The sequence below is a fragment of the Daktulosphaira vitifoliae genome, unplaced genomic scaffold (assembly GCF_025091365.1).
Source record: "Daktulosphaira vitifoliae isolate Bord-2020 unplaced genomic scaffold, ASM2509136v1 Scaffold_4, whole genome shotgun sequence".
NCBI classification, from domain to species: Eukaryota; Metazoa; Arthropoda; class Insecta; order Hemiptera; family Phylloxeridae; genus Daktulosphaira; species Daktulosphaira vitifoliae.
In genome coordinates this window covers 30221160-30243593 of record NW_026099575.1, presented here as the reverse complement: position 1 = coordinate 30243593, position 22434 = coordinate 30221160, and the positions used below count along the sequence as shown (strand labels likewise).

General features: G+C 24.1%; 2 protein-coding genes and 1 long non-coding RNA gene across 9 annotated transcripts in view; 2 read left to right on the top strand and 1 right to left on the bottom strand.

Moving 5' to 3' along the window:
• The first annotated feature begins 641 nt into the window (after nucleotides 1-641).
• Nucleotides 642-4649, top strand: LOC126904728 (uncharacterized). Of its 2 annotated transcripts, none has more exons than XR_007703814.1 (4): nucleotides 642-876; nucleotides 1881-2117; nucleotides 3567-3798; nucleotides 3914-4649. It is a non-coding gene; the product is annotated as an uncharacterized LOC126904728 (long non-coding RNA). The 2 variants fall into 2 exon arrangements; XR_007703813.1 differs by having other exon boundaries at nucleotides 3567-3839.
• Nucleotides 4650-7334: 2685 nt separating this feature from the next.
• On the top strand, nucleotides 7335-12021 carry LOC126903766 (cilia- and flagella-associated protein 161-like). Of its 2 annotated transcripts, XM_050682239.1 has the most exons (7): nucleotides 7335-7829; nucleotides 8140-8229; nucleotides 9383-9594; nucleotides 9691-9769; nucleotides 10187-10348; nucleotides 10703-10792; nucleotides 11811-12021. In XM_050682239.1, the coding sequence occupies exons 1-7, from the start codon at nucleotides 7758-7760 to the stop codon at nucleotides 11934-11936; spliced, it is 831 nt and encodes a 276-aa protein (XP_050538196.1). In that variant the 5' UTR covers nucleotides 7335-7757; the 3' UTR covers nucleotides 11937-12021. The 2 variants fall into 2 exon arrangements, with proteins under 2 accessions (XP_050538196.1, XP_050538197.1); XM_050682240.1 differs by lacking the exon at nucleotides 10187-10348 and having other exon boundaries at nucleotides 7341-7829.
• A 183-nt stretch (nucleotides 12022-12204) lies between these two features.
• Nucleotides 12205-22434, bottom strand: part of LOC126903765 (band 4.1-like protein 4) — an 81449-nt gene continuing 71219 nt past the window's right edge. For 2 of the 5 annotated variants that reach the window (XM_050682233.1, XM_050682234.1), the window contains exons 10-21: nucleotides 22312-22375; nucleotides 22081-22226; nucleotides 21841-21959; nucleotides 20323-20413; nucleotides 20059-20262; nucleotides 19050-19376; nucleotides 18621-18827; nucleotides 18425-18544; nucleotides 14559-14699; nucleotides 14404-14499; nucleotides 13123-13585; nucleotides 12206-12833 (exon numbers count right to left, since the gene is read on the bottom strand). In XM_050682233.1, the coding sequence (XP_050538190.1) occupies nucleotides 12723-12833; nucleotides 13123-13585; nucleotides 14404-14499; nucleotides 14559-14699; nucleotides 18425-18544; nucleotides 18621-18827; nucleotides 19050-19376; nucleotides 20059-20262; nucleotides 20323-20413; nucleotides 21841-21959; nucleotides 22081-22226; nucleotides 22312-22375 (2089 nt within the window). In that variant the 3' untranslated portion in view covers nucleotides 12206-12722. Of the gene's footprint in view, nucleotides 12834-13122; nucleotides 13586-14403; nucleotides 14500-14558; nucleotides 14700-18424; nucleotides 18545-18620; nucleotides 18828-19049; nucleotides 19377-20058; nucleotides 20263-20322; nucleotides 20414-21840; nucleotides 21960-22080; nucleotides 22227-22311; nucleotides 22376-22434 lie in introns of all 5 variants that reach the window. The other 3 variants (XM_050682238.1, XM_050682237.1, XM_050682232.1) reach the window with 3 other exon arrangements.

Genomic DNA, 22434 nt, shown 5'->3' with positions numbered 1-22434 from the left:
ATTCTAGTACACGGTAATTCAAAGAAAATATACAATTTTGCTATTGTCTACTAATTTTAATCTTAATGTATCATGATTTTACACTTAGAAAACGTTCATTTCTTCTGAAAAAAGAATTTTGAGATTTCAAAAATTGTAATTTTTAGGGGTATTTTCTCTATTTGCGGGGAACGAGGAATTTTATTTTAGTTTGTTTTTAATTTTGTGTATAATATCTTCAACTATTAATAATTTAAGATCTTTTAATATATCGTTGACAAAATTCGGTTCAATAAATTCTGAAAAAAAGTGGTGACAGTTGTCGTACGTCAAATCACTAATTACTACACAGTCATAATAAACAATTAAATGAACGAATCACAGTAGAGCCAAAACCTTCTCAGTTCGCATCGAAGCTAAAACTAATAATCTCGTAAAATTTTAAAAAGTTATTATACTTAACACAGTTTTATATAACACATAATCTTTCCTTTAGCTCTCCTGTAAAATTTTACTATTAATAAAAATACAAGTTGTTGCTTAAGGGTAAAATATGTAATTACGTGGCGCCCTCTAGCCACTTATCAAACAGCCATACATAATTTATATTCTTTATCCATCCAAATCTCTTTTGCTTATCAATGTAAATTGATATATATTGAAATATCTGTTGTTAAAATTCAAATATACTAAAAAAAGAACTGGGCTTTTCTTCAATCTTTAAATTTTTTTCTTCAAATTTTGGACATTGTAATTTTTAAAACTGATGGTATAGTTACCATCTTAATTAGGTTTTATGGCATTCATTTTTTGTATTAAATTGTGAATTTAAAGTAGAAGTCTTCATATTTACTTATTCAAATACCTATCTGAATCAAATGTACACTTTTTCAGAATGTGAGTATTTACTTTGCATTATTATATTTATTATTTTATTTTATTTAAGGAATCATTTTAATCAATAATAGTTTATTACCAACTACTGCAGTTACACGTTTTTGTTCATTGTTTATTTAATCAATATAATTTTTAAAGTAAGAGTTGAAATAATTTGTAAATGTCTATTATAAATTGTTTAAAGTGTAATGGAAATATTATTAATAAAGCTTGCCTGTTCTTAGTATATGAAAAACTCATTATAATTGGTCTGAATGAAGGTATAAATAAGGTATCTTACAAAAAATACTAATAGTACATTGTTAAGTGATTCCTAAAAATTGAAATAGATTAGTGATTCTATACGTAATAAAATGTACAGTTTAAAATTTATTATCAAGAATGAGCTGATTTCATTAACTTTTTAATTTTAAAACTCAAAAATTTCAACATGACATTATCTAAAATTCTTAATAAGATGAAAGCAACTTGAAAAAAAAAATAAAAACTACTTGTTGATAATAACATAAACTTAATAAAGAAATAATTGAGTTTAAATATATATTAAATACTCTTGAACAAAGTAGCATTAATTCTACTGTTTGAATATTAGGTGCATCATCATCTCTAGATTATGTAAATAGTAATGTTAATATTGTATTATTATTATTATTGTTACTACTCTATTTATCTCTAATATCTTCTCTAAAAAGCTATGTTTATGTAGAACGGGAGAACTTACATAGTCTAGTGCAACAAAATCAAACTTTAATACCAAAGCACTAAAGCTAAGCGTTTCCAACTAAGCTAAGTAGGCTCCTATCAATATCAATAATTTTGAACTACCTGTTTTAACGTTTCCCTCTTACCCTATCTTCTATAAATCTTATACATATTTAGAGAGAGCAGAAGAATTGAGGATATATATTATATATCATTAATATATATATATAATTGTCTTGACGCTTTATAAAAGTGTATATATGAATAAAACTTATTAAATAATTAAATTTTTATTGTTATAGTTTGACAAAAACGATTGAATGGACTGAAATTAAAGCAGGAATAGATCAAATTATATTAAAGTTTTTTAGAAACATATTTAGAAAGCAATATTTCTCAATTTGATGAAGTGACTTTAAGTTATAATCTACACGGCAAAAAAAAAAACAGATAGAACCAATATGAATTACACTTTGAAAATGATCATTTATTCAATAGTACTGATAAATCAAAACAAAACAAAATCAAAAGAAATATAAGTGAGAAATAACAGTGAAATTATAACAAAGATAAAAATAATTATTTTAATTGAACTTTTAATAATTTCATCATCAATTAGTTTTTTCTAAAAAAAAAATTAAAAAATATTCTAATATTCCAATTTTAACAAATTAACAGTTAATTAATGTTTGGCAAACATTAATTTGAATTATTATGTAATAACTAATAATTATTGATTAAGGATGCATTTTAAAATATTTCTATAAGATTGCACAAATATTGAATGAACCAAAAAGATATATTCATATAAAATTATTCATTTATATTTTATATTATATTGATATGTTTCATATTGTTAATGGTTCGTTTAATACTTAATGATCTTGGTCAAAACCAAAAATTGGAATCAACCCGATGTCTGCAAAATATTGACATTATCTCCTTAAATAAGTTTTAATTATCTAAAGGAGACACAGGAAATTGTGTAATTTAGTTACTAGAGAGAGATTATTTAATAAAGTTAATATATTGTTTTATGTTAACGACAAAGTAAAGTTATATTTGAGATTTTCAGTAAATATAAGTTATATGTATATATTGTACATGTTTGAACTGAATCCTATTACAGTTTGTTAGTAATTATATCAAAGTAAGATGTAGTTGGTTGGCTATGATGACAATTGGCAAAAGACAGGTTGTTAAATAAAATAAGTTATTAATAAATAGGACAAAACTGATAGTATCGATAAATATGTCTATAAAAGCCACTCAAACACAATTGCCTTTTGTTAGTTTGACGTCAGTAGCTTCAGCTACAGACTAGTAGAAATAATACATCAGCATTTCCCTCTATGCTAATTAATATGTATTATGAATGAAATAAATAGAAATAAAAAGTGTATTATTTATAATCTTAAATTTATTAACACCAATAGCATGGGTGAGCTGTACTCAACAATGCTACATACCCCTCAATGTATTAAAAAATTTGTTACTCAATAATTATTCCAAAGTTGTTATCAACTTTTTAACATTTTTTGTGATATGGAATAAAAAATGGCTATTTTGAAATGTTGAAAAAATATAAAATTTTTATTTTTATTTCCTATTAGAGACAAATAATATAAAATTATTTTTAAAATAGCCCAAAGCTGTAAAAAATTTAAAAAAAGAAAAGTAATGAAAAATATTTGCTAGTTAAACAATTATTACAGAAAATAAACAAAACCTTTTAAGAAAAAATGTTATGTAAAATAATAAATATAACTGCTATTTAAATGATAAACAAAAAGGTCTATATACAACATAATTAGTATTTTATTTTATTTAAGTCAACATGTTAAACATTACATACATATTATTCAGTGTATAAATAAATAAAATAAATTCATGATGATAATTACAAATGAACTTAATGATAATAGTTACTATGTAAATATCATAAAAACTAATTTGGTATATTATTTAACATTAATCTAATTTTTCAGGTGGCTATGTATGAAAAATCATCCTAATAGAAATGAAAACGTATTTAAATGTGATGCGTCTAATAAAAATTTGTATCTATGTCTCCTGAAAGTTCATACAAGAAAAAATTTCAAATATGATTTTTGTAAATACTCATTTGTTAGATGTACAAAACTAATAAATCATTTATAGTCCATAAAGGAGAAAATCCTTATAAATGTGATATTTACCAACAGTCTTTTAATATTCAGGGTAACTTCATATGGCATTTATGTGTTCATACACGAGAAAAAGTATTCAAATGTCATATTTGACATAGCATATACTAATAACACTATTCTAAAATTTCATTTACTTCTTCATGCAGGTGAAAAACATACCATTGTAATATTTGTCAGAAAAATTTAGCTCAACTTGGTGACTTAGTATGCATATTTATACAGGAGAAAAACATTTATCAAATGCATTTATTACTAACAACTCGTAATCAACACAAATACATATACACTAAAAAAAAAACCTTTCAAATGTAATACTTATCAAAAAATATTGAAGAAATATATATATTTATAAATCTATAATCATCAAATAATAAATAGAGAATATAGAAGACCGACCAATCTTCATCAATAGTGTTCTCATTATAAGAATATTTATTTCGTTATTAGTGTATTTTGCATAATTATTACAAAAACCAGCCACTAAACTATTGTGTAGGAGATAAGATGCTATGTAACAATTTTTTGGATTTCATTTTTTTCTTTTTTACAGAATATTATTGTATTGAAAAACATTTTTTTGACTTTAAAATGAGAAAAATAATTCTATCACTTATAATAATTATATTAATATAGGATCCAGTAATTATACAATAATTGAAATACTTCCATTGTTTTTCTTCAATAGTATAATATTTTAAAATTGTATAGCACGTTATTTCCACCAAGAGTTCAATTATTGATTACTAATTTTAATAATTTTTACTATATTTTGATATGAATATTTTTATTATTATCTTGTTATATTCATATAAATAACTGAACTAGTTTAAACTGGTTTTAATGTTGTTATTTACCATTAATTTTCTATAATGCTAGCTAGTTAAATATATATGTTGCCATTTAAGTTAAAAATAATTCATGATTGATAAATCCTAAAATGTGAAACTTAAAAGAGCTTTAAAGAAAATTATTGATGTCAATAATTCGAGTAATTAAAGTTAAAGTATAATTACCATGTATTAACCATATAATTAACTTCTTTCTTTTTTTTTTAAGTTAAGTAATACCTTAAAGTTAAAATAAGTAATAGATTTCTAATTAAATTTGCATTTAGAAATTATAATATATAAGTATTTATGGTAATTTTATTACTTTTTAAAAGTAAATTCCCCAAGACTAAAATCCAATGTCTAAATTTATGATTTACAGTTAGTACAATATTTGTTTTGTTACTCAAAAATAGTAAATTGGATTCTTAGTACAATTGAAATATCTATCAAGCTCAATACTTTTTCAATAACTTTACATTCTGCAATCTCATAATTTCAACTATACTTTAATTTCTATAATTGAAATTTCTCAAAAAAAGTTTTTTGCAAACTTATTTTGATAGTGAAATATCTCTTTTTGTCCATATTGATAAAGAAAAATCCAGAAAGAAATGATAAAACAAAGAACATTAATATGTATGAATCCATTTTATAATAGTTAAAAAAAAATTATTTTTAAATCAAATTTAGGAAAATTTTCTCAATCTGAAAATGCTCAACCTAAAATATTTTCTGAGTTAAAACAGTATTTAATAACATAAATACAATTTTATTTGCTAATGTATTGATTTTTTAATAATTATAAACATGAGTAGATTGCTAAAAATATACTTTTTTAGCTGAAAATAGTTCTTTATTTCTATAAATAACTAGAAATTACACATATTATATTTCTGTCTTTGAAATTTGTACTAATGTACTAATTTGAAATTGAAATTTTATAAGTATACGGTATATTAAATTTTAACTTTTGCCTGTAAAGTTAACAGTGTAAACATATTAAAAATTAACTATCATAAGCCTTGTATAAGATAAAAATTAGGTATGCATTTCAGTAGATAATATTTCAAGTTTATACAATATGTATAGTTGACATAAAAAAATTATAGTTAATACTCCATCCATCTAACACGATATTATTTTTGATTTTTTCATTGACACATACTCAACATAAGAGCTGAATGAAAATAATCAAAGAAAACTTTAATTTGAACTTGTGAGACACTAATTGAAATTTAGTCTAGAAGACTAATAATAATTTTTGTGAGAAAAACTTAATTATCTTTTAATTAATATTTATTCTATGGAACAAAAAAAAATATTATAATCTATATTTTTTATTTGATTTATAAATTTAATTACTTCCAAATAACCTCATCAATTCCACCTTAATGTCTAATATGACATCATGTTTTCCCCCCGGGCGATAGAATAAACAAAAACGCATTCCAATAAATAAAATCCCTTTAAATGTAAAATAAGCCAAAGTAATTTATTAAAAGTTCTCATCTAAAATATCATCTTGCACGTTTTCATACTAAAAAAAAATAATTTAAATGTGAAGTTTTTCAAAAACCTTTGTTTTTCTAATTAACTAAAAAGTCTTACAAAAACTCATTAAAAAAAACCATTCCCATGTAATACTTGTCAGAAAACATTTTCCCAATGTTCTTGTATAATAGGACATTTACGTGATCATAATAGTGAAAACAGTTTACTTGTTTTGGTAGCTTACAAACATATTCATAGAGGAGAAAAACCATTTCAATGTGGTATTTGTAAAGAGACATTTGCTAATTGCAAAGTTCTAAAAAGATATAAACGTACACATACAAGTGAAAAACAACTAAAATGTGAATTTTGTGAAAGACTTACAAAAGGTAACCACAAATTATTTCACACATCTAGTACTAATTTATACTAATTGTTTCACAACTTTAGTACTAATTAATACTAATCATTTCACACCTTTAGTACTAATTTATACTAATTATTTCACACCTCTAGGACTAATTTATACTAATTGTTTCACACCTCTAGTACTAATTGCTAATTTTGGTATAGCTATTACTTTTTACTTCTCTAATATTTATATTGAAATCAAATAGATAAAATTTATTTATACTAATTCACTATAGATTTAAAAATTTTATAATTTTCAATAATTCTTATAATTTCTAACAAATTTTTATTTTTTGTGTGCATAATATTTATGAATGATTTGGCACTCCCCTTTGAAAAAATTCTGGATACTCGTCTACTAGATTATATAGTAAAAGATTTTGAGAAATGGTATGCACCTCAATATTTAGTAAACTATTGGTTTTTATGCTTAAGTTATAAGAAACAGAAATAATCATCTGACCTTGTTTATCAAATGTATACAGAGTGTTCAGTCAGTAAGTAAGTTATTACAAACAATTAGTACAATAGAAACTCGTTCATTTTCTTACTGAACATTCTATATAATTTAATAACAATATTTTCACTAATTAATTTTTAATAATCAAAAAAATAAAAACGATGAAAGTTGTATAAAATTTCAAGTTTTTTCAAATGTTTCACATTTTAATACAAAAATTGATTTTAAATTAAAAATAGATCACTACGCATCACTTCCCCATGTTTCACTATTATCTATAACATAATTAAGTTATTGAACTATGTGAATCTAATATCACAATATTTATTTTTTTTTTTTTGTTTATTTCATTACCTAATTAATTAACTTTATAATAAAATGTTTAACATTAAATTAATTAAATTTTTAAGACATATATATATATTAGTGCGTTTTAGATTTTAGCATTAACTTCCAACGCTTGTTTGGTATACCTGTTCCGCTTCCACATGAAAATGTCCAAAGTTATATAAGTGCGTAATGGGACTTTTCAATAGGAAACTTACAAATCTCTGAATATATTTAAATCTTACATAGAAAATTAATTTTATATAGTAAAATACGTGTTCGAATATCGATTGTCGATAATCATTTTGGTCAAATTAAGAATTAACGGTTTAACCATTTTAGTATTATTGTATCAACTTATATATAATAGTAACCGAGGAAACATTACACGAAACACTTATTTAATTTTCACCTAATGCCAACAACATTAAAAATATACGATAAGTGTAACTATCTATTCGTAACACGGCCATGAATAACTTAAAAAAGTATAGCGTTAATGTAAGGGAAGGTAATTGGGTGGAAGAAACCTTTCTACAAGGTGTAAGTAAAAATTAATCGCATTATCAAATAGTCTTAAAATCAATAATGTGATAAATGTCAAAAAGTTGATTTGAGATATACACAGTTTTATAAAATTCAATAGGCCCTAATACGTTATTTAGTAGATATTTTTTGATCTATTAAAATTATTTAAAACACAAAGCTCATGTTTTATATATTTTTTACTTTGGAACTTCTCTAGAATTTCCTTAATTTTTAGTTTTTTTGAACATAGTCCAATATTGATTTCAAGTCTTCAATTATACATACATTTTTATTTTAAAAAATTGTCTTTTATGATAAACAATAGGAAATTGTTAGATCTTTTTTAGAAAAAAAAGATAAAGGCGAACTTCTTATTCAGAAAACAAGGAAAATGTACGCAAGTCTTTTAAAACCTGTAAGTGTTTTAGAAAAGTTAATTATACATATTTTAACAAAAAATATATTGCAATTATAACAATTGCACTGTATATTAAAAATATACAATGTATTATAACTATTAGAAAGGAATGGATTTATAGTTATTCATAGATTGTTATTCCAAACACATCATCAGCCAGTAAAAATGTTTATTAATTGGCTTAAAAACATAGTATTGGGCTGTAAATGGACATATAAAATTAGGAAGATTAAAGGGATTTATTACCCCTAAAACAAAAAATATTTCTATGTTACTATACAGTATATCGTTATTTATTTTTTAATATCCTAAAAATTTAAGTTTTTTTTTATACCATGTTCAATATAATTCAATATAAAAATAAGCCATTCTATAAGAATTTTCGTGAAATTCTCATACAAAAAGGAAATTCAGTCAATATGTTTCAACTATAAAACCTTTAAAAATTTAAAATACAGAGTAATCTTGAAGTATAAACCACTATATTTGAAATATACTTAGTATTCAATACGTGTAAACTTTATAAAATATATAGTTAAATTTAGAGTCACCCAATTTTATAAAAAGGTTTAGAAATATACTTTTACATTTAAATTATGTTTTTCACTGTTTGAAATGCATTCTTTGTGTTCTAAAATAATTTTTTCATACCTTTTGATAAAATAAATTAAATATAATTGTTTTTTTTTTAATATAATATGTTTTAAACACACATTTTATGTTTGTTTTTACTGTTTATTTTGTTGTAATCAACAAGTTAAAAACACTGTTCAACTAATTTAATATATATTTTAAACCTTTTTTTTTTTCATTTATTGACAATTTATTCTAATAATTGATTTAATTTGATTTTTTTTAAGCCAGATAATCTTTTAGTCCTAACAGTATGTGTTTTATAATGTTTGTTTAGTATGTACTTATTATTACTGTATTTGAACCATTTTGGTGTATAATTTAATAAATAAGTAAAATATACAGAACATGTAAAATATTGGTTTATTCGATTTTACATAAAATTCTTAAGTCTGTAAAAAAATCCTGATATTAAATGCAACTAATGAGCTTTAGTGTTCTTTATTAAAATATGTATTTTCTAGTTTCACTGAAAAACAATAATTTTTTAAGTTGAATCTAATTGATTTTTTACTAGATGACATTAAGTTCAAGTAATGAGTATATAAAATATGGCGAATTTACTCAACTTATATGCCCTAATATTTTAAAAGTTTGCAAGTCCGGAGTTTCTCTTTCTTGCTCCGTTGGGGGAACAGCTCTAGATGAACAAGAATTAGGTTTAAGGTTCCTCTTGACTGGTTCACCATTCATCGAACCATGCGTTAGAAATTGTTTTAAAATATTAGGGTTAGTAAAACATAATCGTTCAATATTATGGTGACTTTTAAAACTATTTCTAAACAATGTATTATTTTTAATATTTTAATTTATGTTTTAAAAAAGTTTTGAGAGTGGATGTGATGATGGAAAACCTGTGAAGTTCGGAGACACATTTGCTATTACGCCTTGTGTTTCATCCAAAGTATGTATGCTTTACTTGTGCCTGATTTTAATAAAAAATTTAAGTAGATAATGTCTCATTAATATAAAACTAATATACAAATTGGTAAAATTGCTTTAGTTTCAGTTATAACTTAAATTTAGATTAAATATTGCAAACAAAAAATTTCAATTCCCGTATTGCTGAATAAACTCCAAAACTATTTTAAAAAATATTACAATTTTTACTTCTAATTATGTCATAAAAAGTGAAAGGAAACCTTAGGGGACGTTTGTACCTCGGAGTCTTAACACCATCAGTTCCAACTTTTTCGTTAATTCATTTGCTGCGTAAAATTAGGAAACTTATAATTTTCGAGGAATATCCGTTTTTCAATTAAATTTAACGGTTTGTTTTGATGTGTCTAAATTTGTATCGAACGTTAATATGTTTTTATAGCCTTTGTATGTTTGTGTTGAAATGCCACGTCTTAGTGTAGAACAAGGTTTATCCAATCATCCTGTTCTAAAACTGACGGATACCCTTGATGTATACTGTCGGTGGAGAGTAAACTATTGGAAAAAAAACCTACAAATGGAAGCAGAAGGATTACCTATTCCGGTATATAAAATAATTTATGAACATTTTCTAGAAAAATTCTTATCGCGATCAATCAAAGGAAGTCGATGGGAAAAGATGGGCGTATTGTTTTTTTTAATTACCGGTTATATTTGCCCTTGAAATCTCATTGCTACTGTTGCTATGTAAGGAAATAGCCGGTGAAGTTAGTTGACCTAAAGTAAAACCAGTTATTTTTACCAAACTCTTAGTACATATGAGTACACTTTAATCAAGATGATTCTAACGACTTGCCGTTTGTTCGTTCAGTTAATTTTTGATATTTTAACTATAAAAATAATACAATAAGAATTTTATAAAAAAGTCTTAATTCTAAAGTAATCCTAAATTATTTAGAACGGAACTTGTGTGCTACTCAATCACTCGTCTACTAACCAAAACGTTGCTGTTGAAACAAAATTCTTGTTAGATACGTTTTTTGGTAAAGTAAGTCGTTAACACAGTTTATTTTGATGTATATTTAATATAATTTGGATATAACTTTAAATATGTTTTTAGAAAATATAAGAACAATTTTTATAGTTTAATGGCTTAGTGAATAATTCACATTAGAAATTTTTTTTAGGAGAAAATGTTCATAAATAGCAATGATATATTTCTATATTGAATATAAGTTGAAACGATGGATATAATAAAAGTGCAAACATTTTTACAGAATTAAAAAAAATATTAAAATAAAAAAAAATAATATATTATTTTAATCGTTAAAAAATTTCAATTTATAAGAAATAAATCTATAATATATAAAAGTACAAAACAAAATATTTAGAAATTTGCTATCAACGTTTATTTTTTATAATAGAATGATTTATTATTGAATAATTTTGTTGTTATTACTTTTTGTGTTCAGTTGTACATCAGTAAAAGTTATTAAATGTAGTATGTATTCGTTTCAAATAAGTTTAAATTTCTGAGCTGTCTTTTGATTTTAATACAAAGCCGTTTTTTAACATTCAAATAACAACATTCCCAAGCAATCTCAAGTTATACGCTTGAAAACATCAAAAAACTAGTTTCTTGCATAGTAAAATTTATAACGGAACTATTAAATGTCAGTTGAAATAAGATAAAAACTGACTATAAGTTGTAGAGATCGTAAGACAGGAATGCTAAATTCAATCATGACATTTAATGAAGTTTAATGTAAATTTGGCAAATCTTAATTTCACTGCGATTTTTTAATTTTTATTCAATTTCAACAATTAATTATTTTCAAGTATCTTTTAATAATTTGCTGTGTTAATGTTATTTTAGTATCTAACGTAATAATTGTTTGAATTTACATTATAATTTTTTTGAAAAAAAATTCACTGCATTAGTTTTAAATTAATTAATTTTCAGTAATAGTACATTCTATAGCGAATTAATTAATTATTATTGTTATTATTTAAACTCGACTAAAATATTGTTAGTAGATACTAATATTTGGCGATACCTTTTTTAGGAATATGAAGTAACTGCTCATTCTTACAAAGGCATTAGAGGATGTGATAAACCAGAGAACTTGTGGCAGTTTATTACATCTAGTCACCCGACAAAAGATATTCAAAAAACAAACATCAAGTCTTGATATTTAATCAATTTTATTGTAAATTTGAAAATAACACAACAAACACACAATTTTTACAAAAGATTTTTTTTTATAGGCGTTTAAGGTATAAAAAGTATTTTTAAATATACAATATAAATAATTTATATCAAATAAATAGGTAATGTATAAATATATTATAAACATAAAAAAGGAAAATGACAAAAAGTCAATTAAAAATCGGTAAAATAATCATAATTCGTTTGATTTCCAATTTTTGTTAAATTTTGAACAGGTTTGAAATTTAGATATTTTTTATAACACTATTTTAGAGGAGTTATTAGTATAAAACGTTTATTAAGTACCCATTTTAAATATATTTAGGTTATATAGAAAACGCATGCAAAAAATTGAGCTTAAAAAATGTTTATATGATAAGTCAGTTGAGAGAACGTGAGTATCAAAAAAGACAATTTGCAAGTATTTATAGTAATTTTAGTTATAAATTCAGTCTTATCGATGCTCTCTGGCAGCTCCCTCATTATGTGAAATAAATAAAATAGCTAATGAAAAATTTGCATTTCACAAAAAAGTCTTAACAATAATTGTGTTCTTATAAATACTTTTAACTATAATTCATATTGTATCATCTTATTTGTACACTGTACAAAAAATTCCTTTGGCTTCAATAAATAGAGAATATTATTTGTTCTTTACGTTTTTTCGGTTAAACATGTTATTGTATGTATTTTAACAAATCAAAAATGGTTGTTTATCGAAATTCTGTTAAAAATATAAATACATTATTATAAGCTCATTTTTTTCATGTCATTGGTGTATTTTATACTCACACGTAGTCAGTTTGCTCTGCAATATAGGTGATAGAATCTCTTCTAGGCTGGCTGAAGATCTCAGTTCTGCAGTTGACAAACGGTCAACCTAAAAATAAATACCATTAATTTACGGTACAGTCTAGCAAGAACAACTATAGCGCAAGTTTTTTCAACTTAGTAGTCTATCTACTTCACTATACCTAATTACAAACCGTATATCTTTACAAGAAAAATCAAATAAATTATATCGATTCCAACTGTTCAATAACAATTACATATTTTATTAATTTAAAACAAATAAATAATAAAATAATAGCGTTTACTTAAGTAGAGTAAAATACTAGTATGTAGTTAAACCTATTTGATATAATAATAATATATTTAATTATACTTACATGGTTGTGCTGCGGTGAAAAATAGGTCGGACCTCTAAATGATCTGAGACTTGATCGATTAATCAATTCACCATTATGCATTGATCCATTGTACAAAGGTCCATTGTCCCATTGTGGTCGTTTTCGATCACCGGGCCAAGGTATTATACCATTAGGTGTATTAGCATGTTGACCAAGCACTCCACTTTCGAACGACTTGCTATTTTTAATAGAAACTTTAGTACTATCGACATCCGGCGTATTGTTTCTGTTAGAGTCCACCATCGTACCATTCCTGTAAGGGGTATCTGGGTTGTTATTGTTCCGGTTTTGGTAATTCACTTGATTTATGTTCTTCAAGCCGTAACTACTAACGGGGTAAATACGATCTGGTATACATTGCCATGGTGTTCCAACGGTACCGCGAATCTCTTGACTAGACCACGATCCCTTAGGAGTACCATTGTTTATACCGCCGTTACTGCTATTTGAACAAAAAATTTACTTTAAAACTGTTACCAATTTTTTATGATAAACAGAGGCGTCATTTCAGATTTTACAAGAATAAAGCCAATATTTAACTGGACTGCCATTTTGACGATAATAAATAAATAATTTTTAATGAAATGACTGTGAAGGACTTTATCATAAGAAATTTATATTCAATGTTTCATTTTTATTATACAGGTAGCACAGATTTAACTGATATCTCTTATAACTTTTAATATAATTAACATTCCATTGTAATTTTTTAAATAATTCATGTATTCATAGACTACGTTAAAATCATATTTTAACATATTTTTTTATAAATTTAAAAATAGCTAGTCTTAATCACTTTTCTTATAAAAATAGTTAATGAGTCAATAACAGTTTTACGATATATTGTGAGTAACTAAGGTAAAAACATTACAAACAAAATAATCAGAGAACCTTTTCTTTTATTTTGAGGCCGTTTGAAATATATCTCGAAAATCTATAAGAGATTTTTGTATTTAACTGTTAAGTAAAAAACTGCGTTGTATCTGATTATGTTGACAAAAAGAGAGCAGTTAAATCGGGCTTCTTTTGTATTTTAAATGATTAAATATGAAATATTGAGTCTTTTTTCATTAAATAAAAATTAATTTCCGCTACAATTCTTAGATGTGTCCAATCGTCAAACATGCGAATTGAGACACCAGTCCCAGTTTTTATTAAAAATTTTACTGGGGTAAATGCCCAAATTGCTACCCACCAAATGAAATCATAGATTATAATTATTATAAAATAGAATACATTTGATTTTAAATGATAATTTACCTATTAGTAGATCTTGTTGGAGCGTATGTGATATCTCTCATCATATTTTCCGTTTTTTTATTGTAGATATTGTCTTTTTGCTCGAGATCGAATAACCTGATAAATATAAAAATAATTTGTTAAAACTTTTACATCAAAATATAAAATAAACGTACCATCTTGAATGATTCATGGGATTTCGTTGGTCATGACTAGAATAATTACTCTTCCCGAGTAATGTTGAAGGGTTATTAAATAAAGCAGAACACATGTTTTTACTTAAATCATTTGCTCTTATCATTGGGTTAGATGGAAGCCTGAAAAATACATGTGTTATTATATTAATCATAACATATATATTATTGCTATTCAATTAAGTACTTATTTTTGAGTTTTTCAGATCAAAAAATTTCAAGTTAACACAATCAAATTCAACTTTTCGTGTTAAATAAAAGAATCATAAAATATGTTTTTTGTTGAACTGATCACAAAATTAAAAATGCAAATGTTTATTTATTTTGAACTCCTTACTGCCATCATCCTTTTATACTTCTAATAATGTAAAATATTTTTTGGAAAAATTTAAAATGAAATTAATATATTGTATTACACAACGAATATTACAAAAATATCATTTATATAAAAGTTGTGGAACAAATATGATAGAAATTCTATTAAGATATGATAATATAGTCAATAATTTGATTGTAATCAGATCCCAGAATATATATATTTAAAAAATTTTGTTAAGTTATTCCAAACGTCATCAACTAAAACAAATTTTTTTTAATTGACTTGAAAACTTAGTAGTGTTGTTAACGAGATTATATTTTTAAAAGAATTATGAAAATATATCCCTCCTATAACCAAAAATATTTCAACGCTACAATATATTCGTACACCTAATATTAACTAATATAGTAAGCTGTATAAATACTTTTTGAGTTACTATAATTTTCAGTTATACATGAAAGGGGTGCGCAACGTAGAATAATTCTTATCTGTAAATTATGAAAAAAATACAGCGTCTTAAAACACTAACGCACTTCACATTTTTTCGAAATCATTAAATGCTAATATTTTAAACAGTAATGTTACAACAATACGCTATCGACCAATCAAAATTTTAGTTAGGCTATTTTACATTCAATAATAAAATAATCATTTAATTTTTAAAAGTTACTTCAAAATCTACTTTTGGAAATAATTTTTACTTACAATAAACTTGATATATATAATAAAAAATTATCACTTGTGGCTAATATTATTTATAATTAAAAATATATTAAAATATTATTATTAAACATAAAAATAGAGGGTAGTATTAATGAACATTTTTTTTTTATGTGTAACGATTGTTAATATTAATACTAGAAATAATTTGTATGAATTAATTTAGTTAAAAATATAGTCCAATTATGAGATATTTCTAAAAAATATTATATATAGTAAATTTTTTTTTTTAATTGAAATGTTTACATAACTTATGAAAACGGTTAAAGTATCAACATTATAATACGGATGATTCATTTAACGCTGGGCACTCGATTTCTCTTAAAATAATAATGCTAACATAATTATGTTAACAAAATTATTTTTGGTATTTTTTAGTAACAAATTTTTTAAGATGATGTAATCAAATTTTGAGCCAATACTGCGAAATTTATTGAGATTTTTATACCTAGACAAGAGAAAAGATGGGAAGAAAAACGATAAATATTGATTAAGAAAAATTATTAACCCACACATCATCTCCAGTTTATAATTAAAAATAATAACTTCCAAAATAATGGGTCTATAATTATTATTGACCAGCCATTTTCTATATTATAAGCTAGTTAATTCGTATGTTTCCATCAAAAAATTAAGTTTGCTTCTTTATAAGATATATGGAATAAATTATAAAAGTAATTAAAAAATGAAATATCCAGGAAAATTTGAAACTAAAAAACTCGAAAAAAATTATCTTTATTATAACTATTATTTCATGAAAAGTCGTAGATTAAAGAAGGAGAAGAGAAACTAATTGAGAATTATAGAATGTAGGATAACATTAACATTCCGAAAATGAAATATAATAATATATATATATATTATAGATATTGTGTGAATTAACCAAATGAGAGTTAAATGATCACTTTATAAAAAAAAAATATGCACATATTTTTACAGAGAAGAAATATTATTCTTTTGATCTTCTCAAATTACAATTCTATTAGGATACAAGTTTATTAAAAAAAAAACACTCCAATGTTTTCTCCGTAGTTAAATTTTAGCGTAAAATGAGTAAATTAAGGCGTTTAAATGTTAAATATTAAATATGTTTAAAAAAAATCGTGTATTATATTTTTATTTTATAATATTTTCAAAACTATTGAATCTATTGATAATTGTATGATTGTAATCATAACAGAGTTTCTTCTATTATCTAGTGTTATATTCAGAAACAGTGTAATATATTTAAAATTAATATTTTTAATATAATTTTAATTTTAAATGATGTTAGCCACAAGTGATCGAATTTACTATGCAGTGTAATAATATAGATGTACAATTTTTATTAAAACTTATTGTACAAATTGAAAAAAAAACAAATTTATTATCAAAAATTACACGTGAAAAAATGATTAGGATGACAAAGCTCTAATTTTTCAGTTTACGATTATAATAATAGCTGTAAAAATATAAGAAGTAAAAATCCAAATACTAACGGAGCATTAAGTAAAAAATAATAATATTACTTTAATCATTTTTAAATATATTATATAATATTTTTTATTATAAATTATGTGAAAAATAACTATTAATTAGTAACAAATAAATATAAAAAAAATTAGAAAAATTGTATTATTACTTTATATTGGAGTTTTTTAAACAAATATTTAAAATATATAATAAGATCAATGTAATTTTTTTAATTTTTGGTGTTTTAAATATGTTTAAAACATTATTTTAAATAATATGTGTTTAAAACATAACAACCCTGCTCTAGTTACAATTAGATAAAAATTACAATTAATTTATTTAAATTGTTACCTATGCGTATCATTATTGTAATACTTCTTACTTATTTTTCAAGTTTAAATTATTAAGTATTAACTATTTTTTTTTAATTTTAGTTTAAATACATTTATCTATATACTTCCTGTAATAAATTTTTATTGATAATTTATTAATAATTTCCATTAAAATTGTATGCCACAAACAATATTTATTGCTTCATATAGATAAAGATTTTTTAATTTTCTGTTTTATAGAAATTTTCCGAATAAAGATTAAATTCATAAAGTTATTGTAAAATTATGAAATATGGGTAGTTTAAATAAAAATATACTTATTGACATATTTTAATTATACACTCCGGTTCCCAATATTCCCCAAAGTAATATACTTCAGACCAATTTCAGGGAGGTTTTCTATTAAATAGAGAAAAAAATTCCAAAATTAATATCCAATGTCTAAATATTAGTTATTTATTGAATTTTCAAAGAAGTTGGTAACAGCTTAATTTGTAGCAAGGAAAATATCACATACAATTTTTAAAAATTTATTGACATATTTTTGCAGATTAAAGGTAATTAAATTTAGTTTTAATGTTCCGCTACCTTTTTTCTACTCAAATGCGCTTAATTTCAATATTATTCTCATTCATTCTACCATAAGTAGTATTTGGAAAAAGAGAATATTGAGGATAAATTACAAATTAAAAAAATATATAAATACCTAATTAATTATTTTAGTATTAAAACATTTTGAGAATCTAGCTTGTTAGATAATAAATCCATTTTTGAAAATAATTTTTTAAGGTTAAATATTATCATTATATAAGTTATTTATATAACTTATAAAATATAATTCATAAGTATTTAATCTACAAGATATTTCAATTTTTTTTCTTTATAATTTTAAAATAGAATTTTCACCATGATATTTCAGTGTTAACTACATTTTAAGACAGTTCTTAATAAAATTAAAAAAATAAATAAACTATAAAAAAATTCAAATGAAAAATCCATTTTCAGTTGATGTTAACACTTCGTACCTTGGTAACTGATTTGCACTTTTAGAACTTGGAATGGGATTCATTGCAGCAGGTCCTTCACTATAGGGTGGAGGAGGACTATCGCCATTTTCGTGTACGGTTGTTTCTTTTAGCGAACAGCTATAATTAAAAGAACATTAAAAATATGTGTTTAAATAGTTTTAATTTTTACTAAATTATTCATACGACATTTTACCTCTTGGCTCTCCTTGAAGAATATGATTTTCGTTTAGATGACAAAGGGGGTGAGTTCGATTTAATTGATGTTTTTACTGCTGTATATGGTATTTCTCTCAGCTGCTCTTCAGTCATTCCTTCAGTATCGACTAATTTAAATTCCAAATGTTTTTTGAGTTCCTCGGATAGGTGAGTTTTACTTTCTGATGGTGACCTGGAGCGAGACCTACACAAATAATTTAAAATAATTTAAATCTATAATCAGTTAATTAAATTCATACTTAAAATACATGGCATACAAATACATAAACTTTTTATAATTTTTTTCACAAAAATGTTTGTTCAACTGGTAAAAACACAATTTTTGGCTGTATATTAACAACAAAAATGTTACTAGGTTTATTGAGAGAATTATCATCATTACGAGTATTACCCTTAAATGTCGTACCTGTTTTTTCGATGCTTTCTTCTTCTATATGACGACGAGTGATGTGATATCTCACTCTCAGATTCCAAGCCACTATTGGCATAACCTGAACGTGGTCGAACAACAGACGCTTTTTGTATTACTGATCTACCTTCAGCTTGACGTTTTTGCACTTCACGCCATTGACCCTCTGAATCGACCAACTGATACCTATGTCGTCTATGATCATAATCTTCACCACCTGAAGATTTGCGACTCCGGTGCCTGTGCCGTCGATGAGATTTACTACCTGACCTACTAGACTGCTCACTTTCGTTGTCCGACGACTTTCGATTTCTATGTCTGTGTCTAAAAATTTATAATTACTTTTTAAATAGTTGTTAACTTTAATAATTAAATTTATATAGAAAAATATCTGATAGAATAATTTATAAAAATAATTGCAGACGATAAAAGTCATACGGTGAACGTATACAGGTAAATTATTACTATCAGATACTATAATGTAATATACTTCGAAAGTGTTTTTTCTTATAAAAAATAATTTAAAGTTACCCCGAAAGATACTAACTTTGAATGTAGAAATTTTAAATGACAACGCTTTTCATAAAAATATGAACAATAGGTATTAGGATTCTAAATAGATGTCAAAAAAAATCTCATAAGCTATAATTTATAATATAAACCAAAAATACTTTTATAAACTAATATTATCAAATAACCATTACAGCCTCCATCAATGGGGAGGTTTTTAATCAATCTGAATTCGAGACGAGTAATTAGTCCGTAGCCAAAAAGAAAAATGGCGACTTTAATTACTGAACTGATATTTAGCTTAGCTAACGAAGCCACCCGATTCGACCACACCGTCACTTAATTTTTTTTTATTTTGTAAGTAATTTGGTTTTGTTTTAAACTAAATTGATAATTCATATTTATGAATTGATTATTTCTAAATACTTTTTAAATATTATTAAAGCGTACATAATAATATTATATAATAATAATACAATAGATTAATCTCTCTTACTTCCGACAAGATTTTGAGTCATTTGAGCTTTGACTGTCTACACTAGAAGATCGACGTGCATGTCGCATGATCTGATGAGGTCCTGACCTTACACTTCTTGGTGATCCGCTTGAATATAGTCCTCTAGAAGGAGCACTTGACCAAACACCCCATGGTGCACTCCTGGTACTTCGTGGTGAATCACTCCGTTGAGGTATGTACATACTGATTAATAAAATATCAGATTAATTTTGAACTTAGTAAAAAATAAATATTAATACATACGTGTGCACAGGCAACTGAGGATTTGAACCATTTTTTAACTTGTCTTGAGACTTTAACGAATCTAATTTAGTTTCTTTAAAATTGTCTTGATCTACAATAATAAACAGATGCTAATAATTATAAAACTTCCTATGCTATAATTTTAAGTAAAATTGAGTTAACATCTCTATCAGATTTCAAAATTATGATTTCATTATCAACTTAAAAAGTTTCATAATTTCAATAATTGTTAAATCAACAAAAACTTATAATAATTCAGTAGTAAGATAAAATTTTTTTACAACTTTATTTTTTAAAATAGAAACTAGATTTTTCAATACTTTTTATGATAGTTTTTGAGTACTTTTTAAGATTATATTTATCTTTATACTTACCCAAGTATCTTTTCTCCTTTATACAAATACGTAGTATAGAAGTTATTCAATAAAAAACAGTATTACCTAAGACAATTAATAACAGAGCGAACCTCAATGTTTAACAAAAACTTCATTATTTTGTTTACCCGACTAAATTACATGCAATAATGTAAAGGTATTAATTACTAATTAACTATAGAAATACATTTATTGTAAACAATGGAAAACAATTAGAAGATTCCTTTAAGCATACGAATTTATCTCGAGTATTTATTTAATCTCCCAAATATGTTAACATTATTCATTTAGCTTTATTGCTTCAATATATTTAATTATTAGGAAAACTACTCCGACCCTAATGAGTCGAAACCATTATATGTAATGTTCTTACAATAATTTGTTTCAAGCTAATGAAACCAATAATGTTCAAAAGCTAATTCAAAATTATACTTATGAATACATTTTCTATTTCAAATTTATTTGTTGTTGTCTTTAACATTATAACATTGTTTTTTAAAAATGGTATTAGGATAAATAAGCCACTAAAATATTGCATTTTCTATTTATACGAACCTGTCGTAAAACCCTTAAAATATAAGGAAAACACTTTGAAATCCAAAACATTTTTTACACGTATTTATGCATCAAATTAGCAGCGAAGAAGTAAAGACTCGCGATTTTGCCTACTACTAAGTTTCAACAGTTATTAAAATACAACTACGAAATAAGAGAAGACTTTTATATTCAGAATTGAAACAGTAACATATCAAATTACTTCAAAAAGCATTCTTCATAAGTCTAGTAATTACTTTTTTTTATATGTTAGCGAACTTTGGAAGTACTATTATCACTTTTATATATTAATTACAACGTCTACTGTTAATTTTCTTCATTCTACTATACATCAAAAATTTTTTGAAAATATAAAGATGGTTTAAAAATTTTTCTTAAATTAATAATGTTACTTAAAAATAAAATATCATAACAATTTCAAAACGCTTTGGTTAAATAATATTCGTTTTAATATTTTTAGTTGATCTTTAGAAATTCGAAGGAGTTTTGCAAAATATACTTTTTTGAAATTTATAAATTTAAAATAAAACATTTATGCCTGAATTATTTAAAATACATCCATAAAATGACTATCAAATTTAAAACTTACTGTCACTAGATCCTTCAACAATACGCCTTTGATATCGACGACTTGGAGTTCTGGTGAACGACGGAGGAATCCTTCCACTCATCTGTGAACTTCTCACTGATGATTTGTCTGCTCGGCCACTATAAGAATATTCATATAAAATGTAATAATTAATTTTAAATTAAGTTAAAACAGATAATATTCAATGATCGAACATTAAACAATTAAACAATGTTTTTTATACATTTATTAATTACCAACCTGCTAAATCGAGTATTTATTACATCTGGAGGATTAGGAGATACTTGAACTAATCTGAAAAAAGAATGGTGTTCCATGCTGCACTTGTATAAGTGTTTACAGGCAGGTCTTGATGGTGTTTCAAATCCGTATGTATTTTCATCGTTCTTTAATAAAATGAAAACAATCAAGTGTTTATGATTTTGAATTTCAACAACCGACTATTAAAAATTTTAAATAAAAAAATCTTACATTTTTATCACAAACTCGCAACATGAAGTATTTTCCTTTGCTAAAAATCTTAGTAATTCTTGGCCTACGAATGAAATAACATAATTATAGTGTACAGATTTTGTTAACAGTTTTTTAAATGAA